At 36.9% G+C, this 19,616-nt stretch overlaps 1 protein-coding gene across 3 annotated transcripts in view; it reads left to right on the top strand.

Annotated features, from left to right (window-relative positions):
- The window catches only part of CKAP5 (cytoskeleton associated protein 5), a 112,221-nt gene that overhangs the window by 43,153 nt on the left and 49,452 nt on the right, over nucleotides 1-19,616 (top strand). For all 3 annotated transcript variants that reach the window (XM_029956720.1, XM_029956722.1, XM_029956721.1), the window contains exons 2-8: nucleotides 5,482-5,575; nucleotides 6,067-6,260; nucleotides 7,725-7,931; nucleotides 12,823-12,994; nucleotides 13,623-13,755; nucleotides 13,974-14,074; nucleotides 15,766-15,879. In XM_029956720.1, the coding sequence (XP_029812580.1) occupies nucleotides 5,519-5,575; nucleotides 6,067-6,260; nucleotides 7,725-7,931; nucleotides 12,823-12,994; nucleotides 13,623-13,755; nucleotides 13,974-14,074; nucleotides 15,766-15,879 (978 nt within the window). In that variant the 5' untranslated portion in view covers nucleotides 5,482-5,518. The remainder of the gene's footprint in view (nucleotides 1-5,481; nucleotides 5,576-6,066; nucleotides 6,261-7,724; nucleotides 7,932-12,822; nucleotides 12,995-13,622; nucleotides 13,756-13,973; nucleotides 14,075-15,765; nucleotides 15,880-19,616) is intronic.

The raw sequence follows: 19,616 nt of genomic DNA on the forward strand, positions 1-19,616 counted from the left end.
AATCAAGAGTCAGACAGATGGCTGACTTAGCCACCCAGGCACTCCAATAATGGTAGTGTTCTAATTTTTAGACTGGGTGTTAGGTCAGTGGGTCAATTTTATTATAATGCTTCCTAACTCACATACTGTGTATATTTTCTTGTAGGTGTAAAACATTAAATTCTAAAGTTAATTTTAAAATGAAAACAATTAGGGGCACCTGGATGGCTCAGTCCCTTAAGCATTCAACTTCAGCTCAGGTCATAATATCTTCGTTATTGGGCTCTGTGCTGACAGCTCCAAGCCTGGAGCCTGCTTCGCATTCTGTGTCTCCCTCTCTCTGCCCCTCCCCTGCACATGCTCGGTCTCTCTCTGTCTTCTAAAAATAAATATTAAAAAAAATTTTTTTTTAATAAAATGAAAATAGGGAAGAAAATTAGTGGATAAGTCCTCTTTTTTTTCTCTCTCTCTCTCTCTCTCTCTTTATATATAAATCCAGGAAGAAGACAAACAGAAAGATAGAGCAGGAGTCCCAAGTGCCACATACATAAACAGACACAGAATCCATTATTTCAATTGCTGGGGAAGTTTGGGTTTGAAACACGCCTTTCCTTTGAATAAAAACCAAAACCATAAACCCCTATTTTTAAAAACTCGGGCAAATAAATAGTAGAAGCCATTTCAGAAAATATAATACAATGGCATCTAAATTTTATATTAAGCAGTTGGGGTAGATTTTTTTTTCGTGTTTCTAAAAGGAACCAACAAGAAAACATGAAAAAGTATTGCAGTGAACTTACAGAATACTGACAGTCAGATAGTGACAGTTCACATTCTCTTGGTTAGAAATGTGTTGAAAGCTTTCATTGAGTGTTTTTATGTTTTGTCCACCTTCCTGTTTTTATATTATTTTTACTTCCCCTCCCTTATGTTCATCTGTTTTGTATCTTAAATTCCTCATATGAGTGAAGTCATAAGATATTTGTCTTTCTCTGACTAATTTAGCATAATACCCTCTAGTTCCATCCATATAGTTGCAAATGGCAAGATTTCATTCTTTTTGATTGCCAAGTAATACTCCATTGTCTATACATACCACATGTTCTTTATCCATTCATCCATCAATGAACATTTGGGATCTTTCCATACTGTGGCTACTGTTGATAGCATCTCTATAAACACTGGGGTGCACGGCCCCTTCGAAACAGCACACCTGTATCCCTTGGATAAATTCCTAGTAGTGCAATTGCTAGGTCGTAAGGTAGTTCTATTTTTAATTTTTTGAGGAATCTCCATACTGTTTGCCAGAGTGGCTGCACCAGTTTGCATTCCCACCAGCAGTTCAAAAGGCTTCCCCTTTGTCCATATCCACACCAACATCTGTTGTTGCCTGAGTTGTTAATGTTTGCCATTCTGACAAGTATGTGGTGGTATCTCATGATGCTTTTGGTTTTATTTCCCTGATGATGAGTAATGTTGAGCATCTTTTCATGTGTCAATTGGCCATCTGGATGTCTTTTTTGGAGAAGTGTCTGTTCATGACTTTTGCCCATTTCTTCACTGGATTATTTGTTTTTTTGGGTATTGAGTTTAATAAGTTTTTTATAGAATTTAGATACTAACCCTTTCTCTGACATGTCATTTGCAAATATCTTCTCCCATTCTATCAGTTGCCTTTTAGTTTTGTTGAGTGTTTCCTTCGCTGTGCAGAAGCTTTTTATTTTAATGAGGTCCCAATAGTTCATTTTTGCTTTTTTTCCCCTTGCCTCAGGAGGTGTGTTGAGTAAGAAGTTGCTATGGCCGAGGTCAAAGAGGTTTTTGCCTACTTTCTTCTCTAGGTTTTGATGGCTTCCTGTCTTATGTTTAGGTCTTTGATCCATTTTTAGTTTATTTTTGTGTATCGTAAGAAAGTGGTCCAGGTTCATTCTTCTGTCGCTGTCCACGATACTGGTGGCTCCAGCACTATTTGCTGAAGAGACTGTCTTCATTCCACTGGATAGTCTTTCCTGCTTTGTCAGAGATTAGTTGGCCATAGGTTTGTGGGTCCATTTCTGGGTTCTCTCTTCTGTTCCATTGATTTGAGTGTCTGTTTTTGTGCCAGTAGCATACTGTCTTGATGATTACAGCTTTGTAATACAGCTTGAAGTTCAGGATTATGATGCCTCCAGCTTTGGTTTTCTTTTTCAAGATTGCTTTGGCTACTTGAGGTCTTTTTTGCTTCCATACAAATTTTAGGATTGTTCTAGTTCTGTAAAGAATGCTGGTGCTATTTTGATAGGGATTGCTAGAAATTTTTAAAGATTGTCATTAAAGAGTTTGAAAAGCATGACATAGTTCATTCTTTTCCATTGCCATATAATATTGCACTCAATGAGTATTCCACTATTCATTCTCTTTTTGATGAACTTGTGAAGTGTTTTCAACTTTTGGCTTTTATAAACAACATTGCTGTGAATGTCTTATATAGATCTTCTGGTATAGTTGGCATCAATTCCTAGGAGATATACACACACACACACACATATTCACACATCTAGGAATGAAGTTGGAGCCTCTTCAACTTAGGTAATACCATACTACTTTACAAACTGCTGTACTACTTTATCTCCTGTCATTACTGCAGAATTGCCATTAAGGTTTGACTCATACTCTAAAGCACACTGCTATTTCTCAGGGTTCTGGGGGTTTGGCAGAAATGTCTTAATGGAAGTTCCATTACTCTACTAAACTTAAGTCTTTGAGTATATAGCTTTCACTGGGATATTCCTTACATTTTGATGGGAGGGAACAAGTTGTAAAGTAAGAGGCATAGATTTTGAATTTTAATGTGATCCCAGTTTTGTTGTTTTAGACAAATTACTTAAATTTTATTAGTCTAGTGTGTAAAACAGAATCTATTTCTTTCATGTAGTCGTTGTTAGTACAAAGTGAGTCAACATGTTTAAACAGTACTTTGCACAATACTCAATTCATAGCAGACACCATCAAGGTATATGTTAAATATTTATTGAAGGTATATTTTATGTTAGACTTGGTCTGGGGATGGAGAGATAAACAATATCCTTCTACATTATATATAATACTGAAAAATTGGAAACAGTTGAAGTGTCCACTGTTAAGACTAATACTTTTGTTACAACCTTTAAATATCATGTTCTCAGGTGCTTGGGTGGCTCAGTTGGTTGAGCATCTGACTTTGACTTCGGCTTAGGTCATGAACTCCCAGCTCATGGGTTGGAGCCCTGGCCTGGAGCCTGGAGCCTGCTTTGGATTCTCTGTCTCCCTCTCTCTCTGCCCCTCCCATGCTCCTGCTCTGTTTCTCTCAAAGATAAACATTAAAAAAAAATTTTTTTTAAACATCATGTTCTCAAACGGGAAAATATTTGTGGCTATATGAGGAAAAGATTCCAAGAAGATTATACTTGTCTTTTTCATTTCATTTATACATTGCATGTTCATTGAAAAACTCTGAAAGGATTCAAGTGGATGTACATTCAGTGCTTGTCACGGTTAATAATTGGTGGTGAAATTGTGGGGTTTTTAAAAAAATGTTTAATGTTTATTTTTGAGAGAGAGAGCAGGGGAAGGTCAGAGAGAAATGGAAACACAGAATCCAAAGCAGGTTCCAGGCTCTGAGATGTCAGCCCAGAGCCTGACATGGGGCTCAAACCAATGGACCATGAGATCATGACCTGAGCTGAAGTCGGATGTTTAACTGACGGAGCCACCCAGGTGCCCTGAAATTGTGGAGTTTCTTAAGTATTTATTTAGAGAATGCAAGCACACATGAGCTGGGGAAGGGCAGAGAAAAAGAGGGAGAGAATCCCAAACAGGCCTCATACTATCAAGCACCACAGAGCCCAGTTCTGGGCTTCATTCCATGAACCATGAGATCATGACCTGAGCCAAAATCAAGAGTCAGACGCTTAACTGAGCCACCCTGTTACACCTAAAATTGTGTTTTATTTTTTAATTAAAAAATTTTTAAGTTTACTCATTTATTTTGAGAGAGACACAGGCAGCATGAGTGGGAGAGGGGCAGAGAGAGAAGGAGAGAGAAATCCCAAGCAGGCTTCGCGCTGCCAGCACATACCCCGACACTGGGCTTGAACTCATAAAACTGTGAGATTATGACCTAAACTGAAACCAAGAGTCAGATGCTTAACTGACTGAGCCATTCAGGTGCCCCTAAAACTGTGTTTTAATACTTTCCTTCCTTATGTATTTTCTGTACTTTCCAGATTTTCTACAGTTGACATATATTACTTTTATAATCAGGGGAAAAAGTTGTTTTTTGGCTCAGGTCATGATCTCATGATTTGTCGGATTGAGCCTTCGGTCGGTCGGCCACTGCTCTGACAGCGTGAAGTCTGCTTGGGATTCTCTCTCCACACCCCCCCGCCCCTCCCCCACATGCACATCTAGAATTTTAAAAAAGTAAGAAAAAGGTGTTAGTTAAATGAATAGCTTAAAGCTTTTAAAAGAATGTTGTGTATAAATCTAACTAAAAAGGGATATAAAGTTTATAAAAATATAGTTCATTCAGGATTTAAATTTTTTTAATATTTATTTTTGAGAGAGAAAGAGACAGTGTGATCAGGGGATGGGCAGAGAGAGACAGAGACACAGAATTGGAAGCAGGCTGCAGGCTCTGAGCAAGTTCCCATTTGGGAAAATATATATATATAAGCATTTTTTAAAAACAAATATTTGTCCTTTCTAAATTCATTTAGATTTTTTTTCAATTTTGATTTAGTTAGTTTGTTGTAAGTAATCTCTTACCTCCTGGCACCTGGGTGACTCATTTGACCATCTGACTTCAGCCTGGGTCATGATCTCATGGTTTGTGAGTTTGACCTTAGCATTGGGCTCTGCACTGTCAGTGAGATTCTCTCTCTGCCCCTCCCCCATTCTCTGTCTCCCTCTCTCTCTCTCTCTCTCTCTCTCTCTCTCTCTCTCTCTCTCTCAAAATAAATAAACTTTAAAAAAAAAAAGTAAGCTCTATGCCCAGCATGAGGCTTAAACTCATGACCCTAAGATTCAGGCGTCATATGCTCTTACTAAGCTAGCCAGGGACCCATATGTAGTTTTTATTTTTTTAAATCTTTTATTTATTTTTGAGAGAGAGTGTATGAGCAGGGAAAGAACAGAGAGAGAGGGAGACATAGAATCTGAAGCAGGCTCCGGGCTCTGAGCTGTCAGCACAGAGCCCGACACAGGGCTCAAACCTAAGAATCATGAGATTATGACCTGAACCGAAGTTGGAAGCTTAACCAACTGAGCCACCCAGACCCCCTTTTATGTCAATTTTTTTCTATTAACTTTTTTCTTTCACTTTTAAAATATTCTGTTAATGGAATTAAGTGGACATTTGACCAAAAAATGAGCTTTTTCACTCTTATTGGTGCATGCATGGTAAAATAATAATCTCACAAAAATCATGTTGTCTTCTAAGACTGCTTGATTGTTAGATTTACTAGGTACCAATTTTTGTCTGTCCAGGAATTACACTTAATTCTGAGGAGAAGCTGGAAGCACAATGGGAGATGACAGTGAGTGGATGAAACTGCCGGTTGATCAGAAATGTGAACACAAGGTAAGACTTTTCTGGAGCTCCGATTTTAGTGTCATTGGCTTGTTTTGTGAGCACTCCCACGTTATAGGATAGCAGAGAGCTGCCTAATGATTACACGATACGACTGAGAAACAGCGTGCTTTGGAGACGAGGCCGTTTCAGCAGGGTGATTTTTCGTTTTCGAATCGTTACATCTTTAATTACAAATTGCATATTACACAGAAGTAAAAACTAACACTTGGATACAGAGTGAGATAGATTTATAGTGGGCTGTTAGGAATTCGGGCTGGCCTTGGAAGAATATTGCAAATATTACACACTTAAAAGAAAAATTTTATTAGCTAATTCTCTTTGAAAACTCTGAATTTCTTAAATTCCTTTTTTGTTTCTAATCATGGAGTCCTTTGTTCAAATTAGTTGGTATAGGGTAGTCATCCACCCCCCCTTCTCCAATTAACAGTAGATGATAATCTCATTAAATTATGTTTTGTTTCAAAATACTTTTCTTTTAGCTCTGGAAAGCAAGGTTAAGCGGATATGAAGAAGCCCTGAAGATCTTCCAGAAAATAAAGGATGAAAAGAGCCCAGAATGGTCTAAATTTTTAGGACTGATCAAAAAATTCGTGACTGATTCCAATGCAGTGGTTCAGCTGAAAGGGTTAGAAGCTGCGCTCGTGTATGTTGAAAATGCCCATGTAGCAGGAAAGTAAGTAGGTTTTTTTCCCAACTCTTCTGGTAAAAACCCTTGTCTGGTACTACGTGGGGTAAGGATCATTGTCCTTAGTTATTAGCACTTTTGGGAGATAATCATTTTCTTCAAAGCTCGTTGATACTTGTTTTTCATTCGGGTTTTATCTGCTCTCAAATCTAAATAGTACATGATATCTCTAAAGAGGAGCCTATTAGAAATGAAATCTTTAGTTTTTTATCTTAAGGTTTGATGAGGAAGTGAATTTCCTCTTGACCATTTTGTAATGGGAATTACTTTAAACTAGAGAGAAAATCTCAAGTAACTTGTAGAAGAAACTGGAGGGTGTTAGGAAGGGAATTACCAGAATTTCACTGAAAACATTTGGGCGTTACAAAAATCTCCTTCTACAAAGCTTCCCAGTTGGGTGATCTTAGAAACACTTCTCTCTGTGGTTATTAGGCGTTTTTCGCTTTTGGGAGAGGTGGTGCTCACTCAACAGCTTCCATGGCTCCTGGCCAGTTTGACTTGAGTCGTAGGTGACAGAGGTTTCCGATCACCCACACTCCCATACCTCATAGACCTGATTTTCCAATGCTATCTCAATGTCCTTGAAAGGAGCCCATCATACAAGAAAAAGGAGGGGAAAACCCTTTACGTAATTGCATAAGAAACATCTACTTGACTTACTTCAGAGATTATACAATAAAGACCATCATTAATTTGACAGTTTTATTACCAACATCACTGAGTTTCCTTTGCCATTAATGGGACCATTGCTTTTTTTATCTTTTTATAGCGGAAACTTTTTTGACAAATACATGTAGTCTCAACCCACTTGATTCCTCTAATTTCCAATGGTGCAGGTTTTATTTAATTTAGAAAAGACTCACAGCATTAAAGTTACTATAAAGTCTTGCCAAGGAGTTAAGAGCAACTTTTTGTTTAAAGGTACATATCCATTCCCTCTGTGAAGATATTCTTTAGAAATGTTTAAAATGACCTTTTAAAGATTTTTCAAAAAGCAAGAACTCTGTAATCTTATTTTTGTGAAATATATCTGTGTGTATATATCTATCTAGATGTATTATCTAGATAGATAGATAATATACACATCTTCTCTGCATAAATAGAGATCTCAATGGATGAAAACCAAATAGGTGAAGTAAGTTTTCTCTGGGTAATGGGATTTCAAGAGATTTTTGCTTTCTTGTTCAATTTTCTTATATTTATAAACAGAAACTATGGTTCTGTGTTATTGCCTGGTGTGATACATCTTAAACTTTTATGATTTGCATTAAGTTTATCTTTCATCTTCTTAAACATAAATTTAAAAATTAGAAACTCATTTACTTTATTTCCAAGGATTTAAAAAAGTATTTGTTATTGCCCCCCACCCCCACCCCATGACCTTTTCCACCTCTTCCTACGGAAGTGTTTGTGAGTGTGTGATGGTGCTGGTGTTTGTATTCTGTATTGCAGAACCACAGGAGAAGTTGTGTCAGGTGTCGTAAGTAAAGTGTTCAACCAGCCCAAAGCCAAAGCCAAGGAACTAGGCATTGAGATCTGTCTGATGTACATAGAGATTGAGAAAGGAGAGGCTGTGCAAGAAGAGCTCCTGAAAGGCCTAGACAACAAGAACCCCAAGATTGTAGTGGCCTGCATAGAGACACTGAGGAAAGCCTTAAGGTAAGACATTTTGCTTTGGTGCTATTAACTAGAATATCTCAACTGAGTTTGAGTTCCTGCCTTAAACGGAAATGAAAACTGCTGGACTTGACTTGGGATGCCACACCAGCCAGGAAAACTGACCTGGGAAAGCTGAAGTCGTTCCTCAAGTTTGGTGCTCTCTGTTAGTAATTTTGGCCTTCAAGTGGTGTTGCATAGTTATTTTATCTAAAATCCCCTTCTAATGAAGATGAGCAGGGGATGTTTCTGGCTTGCTCTCCAATTACAAATTGGCCTTTTTGAGGAAAAACTCCTCAGAAAGTTTAAGCACCTCTTCTTCTCTTGTTATCCTCAAGCATGTATTAATGTACTTTGGAATATTGGCTAAAGACAGTTTATTAGCCAAAGCAAACCTTTGTTCAGATTCCTTTTTAGTAAAGTGGAATGCCCTATGCCTTTAAACAGAAGCACAGCAATAGCAAATAGAAAATAACTTTAACCCTTACGTAATAAGTTATTTTCAAACACTAGAATTTCTTGTTGTTTGACAGTGACGTTTTTCATGAATGAGATTTCTTTCAGGAACAGGTGGCTATAATTTGGTGTGGAAATCTGAACACTGGTGTGTTCTGATCTGGCAGTCCTTCTAACCTGACATCCTGTCCTCAATACTGTCCACATGAGAAACTTTAGAAAGTTCAGTTCTAGTGAAATCCTGAATGTGCGATCTATGGGAGTAAAGCAAAGATCATCCCAACTTAGCTCACTTGTGATTTTGTGTATGACCTACTTCTTGGAGGAAATGTTTCTTTTGGTGTTTATCTTACATGGAAATATCAAAATTCTTATATTTTGTTAAATGATCTTCAATTTATAAGTCTTAAACTTTTATGTTATTTTTCACTTGGTTCCTGATGTTCTTTTATAAAATTAGACTCTCACTTAGATTTTTGTGTGATAAGTTTTTCCTCATTTCAAGCCTAGTATAATGTATAGTAGGTATGTTTTTTTGAGTAGTACATAGTGTGCTCAGTTTTATCATCTTAGAAATTTAGTGAATTGACTTGGTTATTAAAACTGTGCTTATCTCAGTAAGTATGTTCTGGTCCTTAGTAATGGAACTCATAATAAAAATGTATATATACTATAATATACCTTCAACCAAAAGATTCTAATCCAAAATGCTATAAACTCTGGCTATTTTACTTTTTAAATTTTTTTTAAATGTTTTATTTTTGATACAGAGGGAGACAAAGCATGAGAGGGGGAGGGGCAGAGAGAGAAGGAGACGCAGAACTGGAAGCAGGCTCCAGGCTCTGAGCTAGCTGTCAGCACAGAGCCTGACGCGGGGCTCGAACCCAGGAACGTGAGATCTGACCTGAGCTGAAGTCGGAGGTTTAACCGACTGAGCCACCCAGGCGCCCCTTGGTTATTTTACTTTTAAGCTGACTGGGAGAGTAACTATAGAAAAAGAGCAAGTTAGGTATATCTTCTTTTGTCTTCCTTACGGATGTTGTTCAGTTCCCTCCCAGTTTAGTTCTTTATTTGCCCTAATGCATCTCAGAATCTATGCTAGAATTAGACAGCTTCTAACTCTTCAGTCCTAGGTTCCAGAGTTTCCCCATACTATCTGTGTTAGTGATAGCTTCAGGAAATCAAAAATGTTCTGTGGCCCCTAAAGCAGGCTTCTAGAACCTAGGTGATTTTCTATAGTAATGTATTTAGTATCAAGATTAGGTTTTGTTTTGTTAAGGTATCTGCTTTTCATGTAGACCTGTTCCATAGGTTTTTCTTACATCTTTCAATAGGCCAGGAGAGTGGAAAAAAAAAAAAGAAAAAAAAGAAAGAAAGAAAAGAAAATTATGATTAAACCATAGTAATGTAAAGAAAAACACAGAGATCCCAAATGTTAGGTTCTTCAAGCATGGCAATGATTATCTCATAACCCTAAGTTCTTATTTTCCTTTTAGTCTTAAAGGTTGGCTGAGCCAAGTTAAGATGTTCTTTTCTATTAAAATAAAGAGGATTTTAAAGGAAATCTTGGAGATCATCTACTTTATTTTCATGTTACATCTAAACTATTTACATAACCATGCTGTGGTTGATATACCAGGTTATTTACATAACCTCTTTAAATATCATTTCTGAAGTAGAGTATTTTCCATCTTCTCTTACCTTTTGGAGTATGTCAGTAGCTATACTGAAAATTTTTGTTGTGTTTGTGTATAGAAGATAAATAAGTTGACCCTTGAACAACACTGGTGCTAGGGGTGCTGACTCCATGCAGTCAAAAATCTGTGTATAACTTTTGACTTCCCCCAAACTTAACTACTAATAGCTTACTGTTGACTGGAAGCCTTACCAATAACATAAATAGTTAATTAACGTATATTTTATATGTTATCTTATTATATACTGTATTCTTAAAATAAACTAGAGAAAAGAAGATGTTACTAAGAAAATATAAGGAAGAGAAAATACATTTGCATATTGTACTATAAAAATTCTACATATGAAAAAAAATATGCATGGAGCCACATAATTCAAACCTGCGTTCAAGGTTCAACTGTATATGAGTTCTACTATGGAATGTCCGTGTTCTTTCATAACTAAACCCCTCTTGCTCTAGAACTTGCTATGCAGAAATGTTAGCAGTGACTCAGAAAGCTAAATTTGGCCAGTTAGGAACTTAAAAATATAAAATGTGACAGATACATAAGGTTAAATGTGCTACCTTTTAAAGAAGTCAGAATGCAACTGTTTTCCACATGAAAAACTGAAGCAAAGAGAGATTTAGGTTGCCTGGAGTTACAGGGTGATAGCTTCGAAGTCGGGAATGAAATACCCACCAGGATTAGTGAGCTGTCAATTTTGAGTGAACCACCTTAATCATAAAAACTATTAAAAATTTATTGAAAGTAGATGTCACTCATAAATATGTATAAAGTGATTTGTTTATATTTTTAAGCTTTTAGATGCATATACATATATACTTAAGATAATACACATTTGGTCCTTTATAGATCTGAATTATCCCTAATATGGTTACCTAGAAGGTTAGTTAAAAATATGTATATCATTTTGGACCATAGACATTACATAATATCTTGGAAGAGTGACATCTAAACATAGATATGGCAAGGGAAACAAAAGCAAAAATGAACTCTTGGGACCTCATCAAGATAAAATGTTTCTGTGCAGCAAAGGAGACAATCAACAAAACTAAAAGACAACCGATGGACTAGGAGAAGATATTTGCAAATAACATATCAGATAAAGGATTAGTATCCAAAATCTATAAAGAACTTATGAAATTCAACATCCAAAAAAGAAATAATCCGGGGAAGAAATGGACAAAAGACATGAACAGACACTTTTCCAAGCAAGACATCCAGATGGCTAACGACACAGGAAGACACTCAACATCACTCATCATCAGGGAACTATAAATCAAAACCATGATGAGATACCACCTGGTACCTGTAAGAATGGCTAAAATTAATGACTCAGGAAACAACAGATGTTGGCGTGGGTATGGAGAAAGAGGAACCCTTTTGCACTGCTGGTGGGAATGCACACTGGTGCAGCCACTCTGGCAAACAGCATGGCGGTTCCTCAAAAAATTAAAAATAGAAGTAGTCTACAACCAGGAATTGCACTTCTAGGTATTTATCTAGAGGATACAGAACTGCTGATTTGAAGGGGCACATGCACACTAGTGTTTATAGCAGCTCTATCAGCAATAGCCAGAGTATGGGAAGAGCCCAAATGTCCATCAACTGATGAATGGATAAAGAAGATGTGGTATACACACACACACACACACACACACACACACACACACACACACACTGGAATATTACTTGGCGATCAAAAAGATGAAATCTTACCATATGCAAAAACGTGGGTGGAACTAGAATGTATTATGCTAAATGAAATTAGAGAAAGATAAATATCATATGATTTCACTTATATATGGAATTTAAGAAATAAAACAGATAAACATAGGGGAAGGGAAGGAAAAATAAGACAAAAATAGGAGATAGACCATAATAGACTCTTAAACACAAAGAACAAACTGAGGATTGCTGGCAGGGTTTTGGGGGGTGGGGTGGGCTAAATGGGTGATGAGGGTTAAAGAGGGCATTTGTTGGGATGAGCACTGGGTGTTATATGTAAGTGATGAATCACTAAATTCTACTCCTAAAACATTATACTATATGTTAACTAACTTGGATTCAAATTTAAAAAACAAATGGGGGCTCCTGGGTGGCTCAGTCAGTTGAGCATCTGTCTTTGGTTCAGGTCATGATTCATGGATTCAAGTCCCACATTGGGCTCTGTACTGACAGCTTGGAGCCTGGGGCGTGCTTCAGATTCTTTGTCTCCTCTCTCTGCCCTCCCCCGCTCTCACTCACTCTCTCTCTTTCTCTTGCTCTCAAAAAAATAAATATTTTTAAAAATTAAAAACATATGGTTATGAGTTCCTTTTTCTTTCTTTTTTTTTCCAGCCACTTTAAAATATCTCAACCTGTGTAACTGTACTAATATATAATAAGTACAAAACTATGTTTGAGCAGTGTGTGGGCAGTTCAGTAAGTTTATTATCTGCCTCTTGATTTTGGCTCAGGTCATGATCTCCGGGTTTTGAGTTCGATCCCTGCATTGGGATCTGTGCTAGCAGTGCAGAGCCAGCCTAGGATTCTCTCTCCCTCTCTCTGCGCCTCTCCTGCTTGCACTCTCTCTCAAAGTGAATAAATAAACATTTTTTTAAAAAAGGTATAAACAGCTCTTTGTGATTTTAATTATAATGCCAAAAAAATTAGAAAATATGAAATGTCTATTAGAACAAACACTACTACCGAAGTAGATTGCATGCTGACAAGTTTCTTTGACAATTTTTCACATCTAGTGAATTTGGTTCCAAAATCGTCTTGCTTAAGCCAATTATCAAAGTGTTGCCAAAACTCTTTGAGTCTCGAGAAAAGGCTATTCGAGATGAAGCAAAACTTATCGCTGTGGAGATTTACAGATGGATTCGGGATGCTCTGAGACCCCCATTACAAAATATAAACTCTGTCCAGGTGAGGCACAAAAAAATTTTTTTTGGTTGTCTTTGCATAAGGTCATATGAAGATATTTCCTTCCTGTTGTTGATATTCTGTCCTTACAAATAATTATTTTTTCATTCTTAATTTGAAATCATTTGATTTTTTTTTCTCAGCAGAGCTGTTTTTGATGTTATCTTGTCCTCTCAAGTTAAACACCATGCATTCAGTTATTCCAGTATGTCAATCTTGACTCTGTATCAGTTTAAAAGATCCCTTTACCATGCTGTTGGGTAGCAGGACTTAATATCTATTTGGACAAAATGCATTTTATCTGTTTTTTATTTACAATTAGTTTTAGAGACTTTAATACAAATATATCTGAATTCATGAACTAATGAGTGTCCTAAAAAGTAGATTTTAATCTTTTTTCTAAGTGCTTAGTCCTACATCTTAGGTAGTAAAAATGTCAGTTTGACTTATGTCAAACACGTATTTGGTGTATACCAAATGTAGACACTTTAAATATATCATTTCTTGTTTACCTTGTTAGAACCACATAAATAAGAAGTTGGGTTCTGATGTTAGTAAATATAAATGTTAAGTATGTTCTGTAATGGTGAGGATGTAGGCATATTTTAAAAATATTTTATGATATTTATAGTTGAAAGAGCTAGAAGAGGAATGGGTCAAATTGCCAACAGGTGCTCCTAAACCAAGTCGATTTCTGCGTTCCCAGCAAGAACTGGAAGCTAAACTAGAACAGCAACAGTCTGCTGGTGGGGATGCTGAGGGAGGTAAGCCCGTTTTAAACCCCGGTTTCCATGGAAGTTAGTAAGGACAGGCCCTACCGCAAGAACATAGGCACACTTCATGGGACTGCCCTTTAATACAATTGAAGTTGTTTATAGCATTACCTTCTATATAGAGATTTAATCAGGTGTGAAAGGAGTGATCACTGTTTGATAAGTAAAAACATTCCATCCATTTTTAAGATTTGTTTTTCTTCCGGAAGGTGGTGATGATGGTGATGAGGTACCACAGATAGATGCTTATGAACTATTGGAGGCAGTAGAAATTCTTTCCAAACTTCCCAAAGACTTTTATGACAAGATTGTAAGTAATGGTAACCTTCTTTTGTGTATTTCATGTTAAACAGTTACTTGATTATAATTAGTGTGTTCTGTGGAGCCCTTGCCTAGCATACCCCCTTGCGCCCCATCTCTACCCTAGAAAAATGAATCCGTTGCTTCTTTGTTCCCATACTACTTTGTATATATACCTACTGTAGCACTCGGTTTTACCTTTAACGATCTCTCAAATTCATCTCCTTTTCTCCATCCCACTGCCAGTAATTTACCCCAGGGTTCCCTGACCTTGGCACTGTTGACATTTTTACCAGATAGTTTTTGGTTTTGAGGGGCTGTCCTGTGTATTGTAGGATGTTTGGCAGCATCCCTGGCATTTACCTGATATCAGTAATACCATTCCTCGAGTCAGAGAATCAGAATGTCTCCAGACTTTACTAAATGACCCCAAAGAGACGCAGTTATGCCCACCACCACCATCTCCTGCCCCACGTGCCACAGTAGTCTTATAAGACTCCCTGTCTCTGCTCTTGCCTCCTTCCTATTATATTTCCTAATGTAATAAAAAAAATGTCATTTTTTTAAAATAAAAATCTTCCCATATCATTGCCTCACTAAAATCCTTGGAGTGGTTCCATGAGTTTAATATAATGTTGAAAATCACCCTGTGGCCATTCAGGTGAACTATGGCACGTTTGAAGCCCCTGCTTATCTTCCAGCCGCTTCTCTACTTACTGTCACTTGTGCTCCCGTCATACTGAACTTCTTCCAGTGTCAGATCTGCCACACTTGCCCCCCTAAACTGTGGACCTTGTTATATGCTGTTCTTGCTGCCTGTCGCATTCCTCCTGATTCACCCCATAATACTTCTTGATCCTCTAGATCTCACCGTAAGAATCACTTTTTAGGGGAGATCCTACCTGTTAGTCTAAAGTAGGTTAAATCCTCTTGCTGTAACACCAAAGCAGCTTGTACTTCTCTTCATGGTGGTCATGACCTCATACTTATTTATTTATGGAAGACCTTCTTAGCTCTGCTGTCACTTCCTTCAGTCCCCCGTTAACTTCTGATTAGCAAATATTTGGTAAATTGAATTGCACTGTAATCTCCTGCAGGGTGACCAGTTTGTCATCTTCTTTATATCCCCATTTCGTTCAAATAGTGGGTATTCAACATTATTGAATGATTAATTGATATCTAGTGAAGTTTTTTCTACTTTATGATGATAAAACAAAAGAAATAGTATTGTAGCACCAATATGTAAAATTGATCTCCAATATTAGAACAATTTTGGTTGTTGGTTATATGATTGGATTGTCTTTCTAATCCTTCTAATGTCAGTATGGAACTTCCTTTCACCTGTGAGAAATGCTAGACATGCTTTCTAGCGGTGCTTTTCTGGGGAACACTTGCTTACTAACATTTGCCTAGAAATTGCGGAGGAAAAGTCCGTGGCATCCCACTGTTTTACTTGTAAAACTTCTAAGGTCAGGAAGTGTTATGAAAATACCTATTAAGTATGAACAAAATTTTATACATATATATGAGCAAAACATTCTGAGTGGCCACACAGTTTTGCAATTTTGTTTTTTAACCAGCTTTAGAAAATTTCTGAAAACAAAAAATAATTATATATCTTTGAATTAGGAGCATGCAAGAAATAGAGTTTTATTTTGCCTTATTTTCTGTTCTACTAGTGACTCATACTATGTCTTGCAGGAGGCAAAAAAATGGCAAGAGAGAAAAGAAGCCCTGGAAGCTGTAGAAGTACTAGTGAAAAACCCCAAACTGGAAGCAGGCGATTATGCAGATTTAGTAAAAGCATTAAAGAAGGTAAATGTGAAGAGTGTCAACATTGGTATCTTAACAACAGACCAGGCCTTTGAATTTCTCATCATCAGTCATTGTTTTTATCACAGCTGCCTTGCTATTTAAGGACTGCTGTAGATGGTTTTCTAACTATAAGCATATCCTTTTATTTAAAAAAATTTTTTTAACATTTATTTATTTTCGCGAGACAGAGCATGAGCAGGAGAGGGGCACAGAGAGAGGGAGACACAGAATCCAAGGTAGGCTTCTGGCTCTGAGCTGTCAGCACAGAGCCCGATAGCAGGACTCGAACCCACCAACTATGAGATCATGACATGAGCCGAAGTCAGACACTTAACCAACTGAGGCACCCAGGTGCCCCAGACATACCCTTTTAAAGGACCATTTAAAATTATTGTCCTACATTAGTTTGAAGGGATTGGTTTTCATTTTTTATTATCACTTTTACTTTAAGTATGCTGTCTGATAGCATATACAGACCCCAAGAAAAAGAGGGTCTTGCTGATATAGAGCCAATATTCCAGTTTTAGAATTCTATAGGATGAACTTTTTTTTTTTTTAATGCTTATTTACTTTTGAGAGAGAGAGAGAGAGAGAGAGAGAGAGAGAGAAACAGAGGGCAAGCTGGGGAGGGCAGGAGAGAGAAGGAGATACAGAATTTGAAGCAGGCTCCAGGCTCCTAGCTGTCAGCACAGAACTCAGCATGGGTTCGAACTCATGAACCATGAGATTATGACCTGAGCCGAAGTTGGATGCTTAACCGACTGAGCCACCCAGTCAGCCCTAGAGGATGAACTATTTAAATTGGTTCTATTTAATGGGACAAATACTAAATGTGAGCAATATTTTTCCGTTAGATAGCAAATGGTGACACATTGTATATCTGCATGCAAAATAAAGGACTTGGGGAAATGTGGTCATTATAAAGCAGGCAAGTGCTAAATAAGAAACAAATGTTTTTAGAAAACACTCCTTTGATGTTGCTTAGGCTTAACCAAGTTGAATGCTGCTTCAACTTGAGAATGAACATATATATATTTATATGTAGTGGGTTTCCATAAAATCTGAAAGTGTAGCTCAAACACTGTGGACATAGGTGGAGATCTTAAGAACAAACTCTATGAAGACATGTCCTTAAATACAGAAAACTTTGTTTCATTTGCCTGAAATTACAGAGGATTAGAATGGTGGGAGAGGAGGTTAATCTTCAATTATGTGCACATATAAGTATAGTAATTCTCATCATTTGTGGTACATTATTTGATGTATTAACTGTGGACTCATGGCCAACAACACTATAACTCATGCCTTGAATAAAGTTTGTTTAACACACATAATTTCTGCATGAGGCATATCACACAGCCTTTTTGTATTTAAGAGCACTAGATAGCACTGCTGTGCACGTGGGGGCCATTTTAAACAGCGAAAGCAGCAATAAAAATCAGAGAAATGAAAAAAAAAAAGAGAAAAATGTGGCACCAAACAAACTATGAAAAAGATACTGTTTCCAGTGTGAGAGCTGAGAGAAGTCCGAGTGTGGCTTTGTTCGTTCTCGGCTGGGAATGTGCACACCAGGCAACTCCGACTTTCCACAGAGCTGGCTTGTCTGTGAATGACCAGGAGAGTGCTGTGAGAATTCAATTTGGGGGTGACAAATAAACGTTAACGAGTAGATGAATTCGCAAATAGGAAACTGTGAATAATGAGAATGGACCATGTTGTCTCATTCTCGGCTCCCACGCTTTCTTCCAAGTGGGATTTGAAGGCAGAGATATGATTTGTCACAATCTTTTAGTTCTCCATCTTACAATCTTGAAGAACCCTAGACACAGGCAAGATTAATTAGAAGGGAGTTGCCCAGAGGGAAAAGATTTCACCAACCTGGAGTATCAGGGAAAGAGGAAGGGTAAAAAGACACTAAGTGAGGGAAATTAGATTCTAATGGCCCCGAGAACTTAAGATTTTCTATAAATTCCAGCCTATAATTTTTATCAGGAATCTTATTACTTGGCTCTGAATTCTCAATGCCTCAGATAAACACTCTTAGTTTTTCTTATCTAGTGGTATAAATATTAATTGATACTCCCCACATGGATTTTCTTAGGATATTAGCTTTTCTTATAAATACTGTTCTGTGATTTCCATTAGCATTATGACTATAAATGTAATCTTTTTGCTATATTATTTACAGAGAGGATCGTGGATTTTATATTTAGGTAGACATAGACAATAGATTTCTGTGAGAAACTTCTCCCTCTTCACATGGTGGAGTGGGGGGGTGGTCAAAGGCTACAAACAAGTAAAAAGAAATTTAATTTTGTGCTTAAAATATTTAAAACAATGAAAAGTTAACTTCAATTGTATACATTAACCTGAAACAAGGCATTAAAATTTTTTTATGTGTTTACTTACATGGAAACACAAACTTCATATCCATATCATATTAAAGAGATGTATCAAAAATGTGGAAATGGTGAAATAGAGTGAGTAGGCTACAGACCAATCACTCTTCCCTCCACAAATAGTCTCTTCTCTCTATTGTTTATATTGAGTAAAACCAGTAATTTCCCTATTTTTTGCCTTTAATACAAGTAGTAAAGAACTACTCATTTGAAATTCCTGAAACTATTTCTTAAACTGTCTTCTTTGAAGCTGTCACCTGTCTTAGCATATTTTGTGGGCTTTCCTGTTCTTAAAAGTTATAAGTTCCTTCATTTATAAGATACCGTCTCCCCTGCCCCTTACTCCCACCTCCCCCCAATAGCTTCTTTGACATGTCAGTTACCTATGGATGTTGGTTAATATATATACTAATATTTAGATTAAGATTTTAGGATTAAGATTTAGATTAATATTTTAAGTTTTCAAAGTGTCTTAATTATATACTCTACGGACTTGTGGTATTAGACTTTTTTCACTTGGTTTTTCTACATTCCCCCGTTATTGCTTATATTCATCATAATTTTCTCTTAATATTTTAATTGTTTATTTTTGAGAGAGAGAGAGAGACAGAGTGAGGGTGGGGGAGGAGCAGAGAGAGTGAGACAATCTGAAGCAGGCTTCAGGCTCTGAGCACAGAGCCTGACATGGGTCTTGAACCCACAAACCACAAGATCATGACTTGAATTTAAATCAGATGCTTAACTGACTGAGCCACCCAGGCACCCCCATCATAGTTTTCTAAACACAATAATCATGGTGGATTTCATCAACTTCTCTCTTTGTCAGCAGAATTTTTTTGTTTTGATTACTGTTAACCTGTGGCTTACACTACTAGTTAAAGATAAATACTAGATGGTAACTACAGTTGACCCTTGAACAATACAGGTTTGACCTGCATGGGTCTACCTACTTACACGTGGATTTTTTTTTTTTTTTCAGTAAATACAGAATAGTAGTGTAAATGTATTTTCCTTGTGATTTTTTTTTAGTAACAATTTCTCTAGCTTTATCATATGAATATAGACTATAATACATATAACACACAAAATATATGCTAATCAACAGTTTATGTTATCAGAAAGGCTTCCAGTCAAAAGTATAGTAGGCTATCAGTAATTAAGTGCGGGGGTAGTCAAAAGTTGTATGTGGATTTTTGACTGCATGGGGGGGGTCAGTGCCCCTAATCCTGATGTTGTTCAAGGATCAAATGTACTTAAAATCATATTATAGGCCTAGATTTAATATGGGAGAAGTGACAACACTTTTAATTATAGAATATTTCCCATTATTTAGGTTAA

Source organism: Suricata suricatta, chromosome 11, assembly GCF_006229205.1.
Source record: "Suricata suricatta isolate VVHF042 chromosome 11, meerkat_22Aug2017_6uvM2_HiC, whole genome shotgun sequence".
Lineage (NCBI taxonomy): Eukaryota > Metazoa > Chordata > Mammalia > Carnivora > Herpestidae > Suricata > Suricata suricatta.